The sequence below is a fragment of the Prunus dulcis genome, chromosome 3 (assembly GCF_902201215.1).
Source record: "Prunus dulcis chromosome 3, ALMONDv2, whole genome shotgun sequence".
In the NCBI taxonomy this organism is placed as follows: domain Eukaryota; kingdom Viridiplantae; phylum Streptophyta; class Magnoliopsida; order Rosales; family Rosaceae; genus Prunus; species Prunus dulcis.
The window spans coordinates 2,031,909-2,038,359 of NC_047652.1; the positions used below are offsets into that span (position 1 = coordinate 2,031,909).

General features: G+C 36.3%; 1 protein-coding gene across 2 annotated transcripts; it reads left to right on the top strand.

Annotated features, from left to right (window-relative positions):
* Positions 1–990: 990 nt before the first annotated feature.
* Positions 991–6,189, top strand: LOC117623364 (uncharacterized protein C630.12). 2 transcript variants are annotated; one of them, XM_034354313.1, is made up of 12 exons: positions 991–1,472; positions 1,766–1,901; positions 3,028–3,124; positions 3,782–3,841; positions 3,926–4,026; positions 4,221–4,255; positions 4,355–4,386; positions 4,460–4,488; positions 4,601–4,675; positions 4,746–4,903; positions 4,998–5,258; positions 5,677–6,189. In XM_034354313.1, the coding sequence occupies exons 1-12, from the start codon at positions 1,108–1,110 to the stop codon at positions 5,912–5,914; spliced, it is 1,587 nt and encodes a 528-aa protein (XP_034210204.1). In that variant the 5' UTR covers positions 991–1,107; the 3' UTR covers positions 5,915–6,189. The 2 variants fall into 2 exon arrangements, with proteins under 2 accessions (XP_034210204.1, XP_034210203.1); XM_034354312.1 differs by having other exon boundaries at positions 4,355–4,381; positions 4,458–4,488; positions 5,674–6,189.
* The last annotated feature ends 262 nt before the right edge of the window (positions 6,190–6,451 follow it).

Below are 6,451 nucleotides of genomic sequence, written 5' to 3' on the forward strand. Positions count from 1 at the left end.
TCCCAGTACATAAGTATATATATGAAAAAGATTTCACAAAATCTCTAATGACACCTGCTGATGCATTGTTTCAAGAGGGCTTTTGTGAGACCTCTGTGAATTGAAACTATTCAGTTCCCCTTCTCAAATAAGTAAAAATCTAGAGGTGGTTTATCTATGCATAACACTAATTGTCTGAATCTGGACTACAAACTACAAATTATATGATGTTCCGGCGATGCATATGTTGATTATGTCGTCATTTATGATTCAAAGTTCAAACCGAAATTTTCGACATGAATCTTTAATTGGTCTGGCAAGTTACTCTGTTCTTTTCCTTGTCTAGATAATCCAGTGAACTGCAATGTTTGCTGAACTGTTTTTTATCCCTCCTTCATAATATATATGGATTAAATTAGAGCCTCAGTTTTAGGGAAAAACTCTAGGTCAAATATCACACATGCATTGCATGAAGATCACATACACAAGGAACAGCAAGCTGCTTAGTGCTTAAGACTGATTTATTTATGGCACAATTGTCAACCTCATGAGGCAGACATCATGAAGAGTGTGGAGGGAGGCAAATATCAGTCTGCTTAAACACTGACCTCTGGAGGTGTACAAACACCACTCCAGCATAACATGTGGCAAATGCTTGGTGAGTCATTAGTTTTGTACAAAAAAAATAAAAATAAAAATCTGATTTTGAAAGCCTAATGTGATAAAACAGTTAATGCTTTACATTATTTACTATTTTTTTCTTGAACAACACAGTAAGTTAAATTCATCCCCACCCAACTCACTTTTTTTTTTTCCCCAAAGTTAGAAAAGGTAGGAGGTTTTCTCGTATCAGTCAATGTCATTTTTCATTACACTACACCCGTTAGTGGACCCAACTCACTTGGCGAGATGCCATTTAAAAAACATAAAAACGATTAGTCAAACTCTCTTGCTTTACCGTCAGGGTAAAAAAAAAAATTATTTTTATTTTTTGGGGTTGAAGACATAGATCTGTCGGAATCTAAAAATACGAAACTGAAGGACCGAAATCTGAAAAAGGAAAGAAAAACAGGACAGAAAATGAGTCCACCATAAACAGTGGAGAGAGAGAGAGAGAGAGAGAGAGAGATGAAGCAGGCGGAGCTCACAGGGCTTCTCTGCGTGATATGGGCGGTGACTCTCCTCTATGGCGAGATGGTGGCCTTCTGGAGGCCCTCTCTCGGGTCTTGTTCGTGGCCTCATCAGAGCAACAACGCTTCTTCTTCCATGGTTGACCGCGATTATGTCAAAGTGGCGGTCCTCACAGACCCACAGCTCATGGACAGAACCTCGCTTCCTCTTCCCCCAAAATCACTTGCTCTCGAATTGGCTCAGTTCTTCGCCGACTTGTTCATGCGCAGAGCCTTTCATCAATCTGTGCTTCCTCTGCAGCCCGATGTTATTTTCTTTTTAGGTGATTATTTCGATGGCGGTCCTTATCTTTCGGATGAAGAGTAAGTAAGGCACTGCAAATTTCTCTTCTTTTGTTTTCTCTTTTCAATTTCAAATAAAAGTTGGGTTTTTGCCGCTTCTATGCAATGCACTTGGTTTTTTTCAATGTTTTAGTGTATTTTCTAGCTTCATCATGTGATTTAACATGGAAATGAGCTCAGAATTGTTGGGTGTCCTATAAAAATTGGTTTGCTTTAGTTAGCCTCTTCTTCTTCTAATCTTAGATTGGTAGTAAACTAATGCAATGTATTTGCTATCTGCTGTAGAATGGCATTGACGTTTGTTGCTTGATTAGGTGGAAGGAATCTTTAAGCCGTCTCAAACATATTTTTTCCCTGAGTGCGCATGAAAGATATTCAAATATCCCAGTTTACTACCTTTCTGGAAACCATGACATTGGCTATGGAATTCTCCACTCTCGTAGGGCAGAGGTACTTTTGTTATGTTGCCATTAAATGATACCCTAAGTTTTTGGTCTAGAGCTATTCTAGTTATTTTGTTGTCTTGTGCACTTGTGTGCATGGATAAAAACATCTCCGTGTGTGTGTGTGTGTGTTTCTGTGTGCATGAGCAAATAAGTATTGCACACATACTGTTGAAAAGAAGATTTAGAAAGGGAGAAGAATATCATATATCCCTGATTGAACTGAGTAAAGTGCATAGTTTTATAGAGAAACCATACATGAAAAGATCAACAACTATTCCTAGAAATTAGCGCTCAAGTTTCGTTTTGGCTCAATCAGTCCTAGAGATCACCCCGAAAGATAAGCTAAGAAGGATGTTTGCAGTTTATACTAATGACACTCCCCTCAAGCTGGAGAGAAGATATCAGCAAAAAGATTTTAATCATGCTTTGGAAGGTCTTAGTAAAGATATTAGCTAACTGATTTTCACGTGGCATTGAGCCATGTAAACTATTTCACTTAGATCGGCGAGATCTGGCCACAGGAGAAAAGGCCTCAGTATGATCAAGACCATGTGTCTGAGTGAATTCCTAAAAGTAAGATAAGGTTTTTACAATCTACAGTTATGACACATGTATAGAAATGCATGTATATTTCAATGTATGTCTGTGAGTATGTTAAAGGAAATTCCATATGAAATGAGGAAAGAGGTATGTTGAAATTTGACAAATGAAAAGAGAACCCTTGGAAATATTAGAACTGGATGAGTATGCTTGTGACTGAGTCGCATTTAGTAAGAGGTGGTCTTAGAATGTTATGAAAATGAAACTGTGTGCAATAATAACTTCACCTCTATCAAATCGTATCCTGCAAGTATATCCTGAATGTTCCATATTTGTTTTTATGCATGGTTTTCTGTTTCTGACTCTGAGGAAGGTCTCATTTGTCAAGTATGTATGGAATTTAAGCTGTATTTTGGCTATCTGCATGTTTTTACAAATTCTGGTTGATAACTTTTTGAGTTGTACTTATTATGGTGTAATAAAATCTTGTCATGGACTAAATTTTTATTGACGCCCTTTCAGCAATTTTATCATCTTTTAATCATATTTACTGCTTTATAATTAAATAGTTTCTTATATGGTTGTACCAGGCAATCAAACGATATGAAAAGGAATTTGGTAGCAGAAACCATCGATTTGCAGTTGGAAAAGTGGAGTTTATTGCCATTGACGCTCAAACTATTGATGGTATGCATGCAAACAACATCCTGTATGTTTTATTGTTTTTCTGTTTTGTTCCTGTAAATCTCTCTGTGTGTATATATATAGTTGCATTACCTTTCCTCTTTCCTGCATCAAATTGTCACGATTTACTGCATAAAGTGTAATATAGTGAAGCAAGATTGCTTGATATGGTAAGAAAGCTGAGAAGGTAGCTTATGTGGGATGATAGTGGATTGGTTGGAACTTGGAAGAAGAAAATGAGAGTAAAATAGGGAACCAATTAGAAGAACACACATACGATCTTTGGTTTTTAAGTTATTATTAAAATCACTTGAAATAGTAGGGGCGTATTTTAAATTTCCTGTGTGCATAGGGTATATCAGGAGGTACTCTTGAAGAAGTTTTCTTGTTACACAGGCACAATAATTTTGGTCCTCTGATCTGTGTAAAAATGTAGTTTGTGCATACATCTGCATCTGTCATTATGCTCTTAGAAACGACAAGTCAAATCATGCTTGATTTAGTTGAAATTTAAATCTCTAATAGGGAATTGGACTGAACTACTGCAGCTTTTTTTCTGCATGGTGGCCACTGTAATTGCAATTGCATTTAAATGGGTGCATATTGAGTTTTACTAATGTCCATTTAAAACAATTAATTTCGTGTATGTACCATCTGCAGGAAATCCTCAAGGAATTCTGACTTCCTCTACTCATGATTTTATCAAGAATGTCTCCATGGGTATATGATATATGCTCATTGTATGTTGTTAACTTTGCACATCATTTATTGAACTAATTCATCTAATTATTTACATCGTTGTAGATGTTCAAGCATATCCAAGGGTTTTGTTGACCCATATTCCATTGTACCGACAAGATTGGACAGACTGTGGCCCCAATCGTAATTCAGAAATCATCAACCAGGTACGGATTTATTGCATTTTATTGGGGCAAGACTTAAGCAAAGTATATCTTTGTATGTATATTATTGGCATTATACTTTCTAGTGCATTTCACCATATTGTAATGGGTTTGTAGATGTTGAATTTTCTCTCAGTATATAAACTCACGAGGTTCTTTTAATTTGATTTTTTAAATTCCTTATTTCATATGTTTAGCGGATTCTGCGCTCTGCTGATGTTCAAGAAGTAGTGTAAGCTTCTTCTTCTCTTGTGTTTTTTTAAATTGATATCATAAAACTAAATTAACTTGCAAGTTTGGTTGGTGTTTGACAATTATTACCATTGTACAGGTATCAGAATTACATTACAGAGGAATCATCAAAATACTTATTCTATTCAAAAAAAAAAAAAAAAAAAAAAAAAAAAAAAAAAAAAAAAAAAAAAAAAAAAAAAATCAAAATACTTATTGGATTCAATTCAGCCGGTAATTTCTCTTTTATCTCTGTGATGCATCTTTTCCATGAGATGGTACTTGTTTGTCCATTGTCCATTGCACCTTGGATTCAAGTTGTACCTTGGTTGTTCATTGTTTACAGGTACTTGTTTTATCTGGTCATGATCATGATCAGTGCCATGTGATCCATGAGTCAAAATATGGGCCTGTGGGGGAGGTAAGCACCCAATGTGTTTGCATATATAACTCTTACTGGGGCTTGATATATTATTGATAATACCTTTCAGTACACTGTAGGGACAGTAAGTTGGCAGCAGGGAAACTTGTATCCGTCTTTCATGTTAGTGTCTACTAGTAATTTTGTACCTTCAACTGCATCCAATGCTGAAGAGGCAATCTTAACCCAGCCGTGCTTTCTTCCTATGCAAACACACATTTACATATGGTAACTCTCCATATTGTTGTGTGTAGATTTGTATGCTAAGCTTTTCAGTTCGTTTTTGTTCCTACTTCTTACTTGTCTTTTCTCAAATTTCCAGGTACCTCTCTCTATTTGCTTTGACCCTCCTTGCCCTCCTGCTTTGGCCATCCAGTGGTGTTAGTGTTGGGCATCATTTTAGTGATTTAATGGGGCTTGGAAAACAACTAATAAGCAGCATCAGAAGTAGAACAAAAGAGAAAAATGAAGATCTAAATTGTGAGTATGAGATGATTTGGGATGCAGAAGGATCAATGCATCTTGTCAAGAAAGCCTTGAGCACTCCTATTGCACGTACAAGCGAGAAAAATTTAGTAGAAAGGTTTGTTTCTGTGCTACATTTGCATGCCCTGTTTCTATTTGTATGCGGCTGTGTAATTATATATATTGAGTCCCACATCAGTTGGGTGTTGATTCAGTGCGAGCTATATAAGCTATTATGGGTAGCCCCACAGTAGTCTTTTTGGAGTATTGTGTCCATGTAACAAGTGCGTTCATAGGATGGTGACAAATGGTATTAGTGGGTCTTGAAAAGGACACAATGGTTGTGTGGTGGGTTGATATAGACTTCATAAGTGATTATGGGAAGCTCCATTAGTTGCTTTACAATGTGCACTTCAATTCATTTTACAAGGGATCTATTTTACCCTCAATTAGACTTTGGTAGTTATTTATATTACTGTTCTGTCCATTGATTTATTATTACATTTGCTTTACATTCTTTCATTATTTTGTAGCAGAGGCACTGCTGTGATGCGGCCCACAGCGAGAAAGAATAGTTCCCAGGAGATAGAGGTCACTGTGAATGCAGACACCGACACCGATGCTATGGCAAAATTACTGCCTAGAGCAAGCAGATCATGGACAAAGAGAGTGATCAAAAGATTGGTGCGGACATTTAGAATGGTCATAATCATCGCTGCAGTAAATGTACCTCTCTATGTGATGTTACTTTTCAAGGACTGGATTGACCAATGACATCCAATTTGCACATTCAGTGGGCTCTGCATTATACAAAAAAGGAATACCATGCATGTCAAAGTATAGCTCCCATCTGGAAGTTAATCAGGTGAATCTTTATCGCTTTGATCTGATGTCCATGATCTGATCCCATCATGCTTTTGTACTTTTGAGTGGTAAATGGAAGTGTTTCATTTATTGAGTGAAAGGGATGTAAACTGGATCAGGATCTTAGTTTACTTTATGTTATATAAAGAAACCTCATTCACTTTTATCAGCATATCCTTTTGAAATTTGAACAACAGCTTTAGCAAATTTTGGCTTAGACAAAGTTCAAACAGAAATTTAATAACAACAGAACCTCAATCGTACAGGTAGAAAGGAAAATAAGTAAATTACAGATGCTAGTTATCGGAGAAAATAATATGATTATTGTTATTTTTTCTTCTAAATCCAATTGATAGCGTCCGAGGAATTTTTAAACCGTGATGATGGAATCGGTACAAATAAGGGCAAGATTAATTACATTGGTGGTTAGTTTAAATAGGATTAATG

Excerpts from the sequence above, each read along its gene's own strand:
- LOC117623364 (XM_034354313.1), top strand. The coding sequence starts at position 1,108 with ATGAAGCAGGCGGAGCTCACAGGGCTTCTCTGCGTGATATGGGCGGTG. Across the intron at positions 3,125-3,781 it reads TGACGCTCAAACTATTGATG|GAAATCCTCAAGGAATTCTG; the intron begins GTATGCATGCAA and ends TACCATCTGCAG. Across the intron at positions 4,676-4,745 it reads AATATGGGCCTGTGGGGGAG|TACACTGTAGGGACAGTAAG; the intron begins GTAAGCACCCAA and ends AATACCTTTCAG.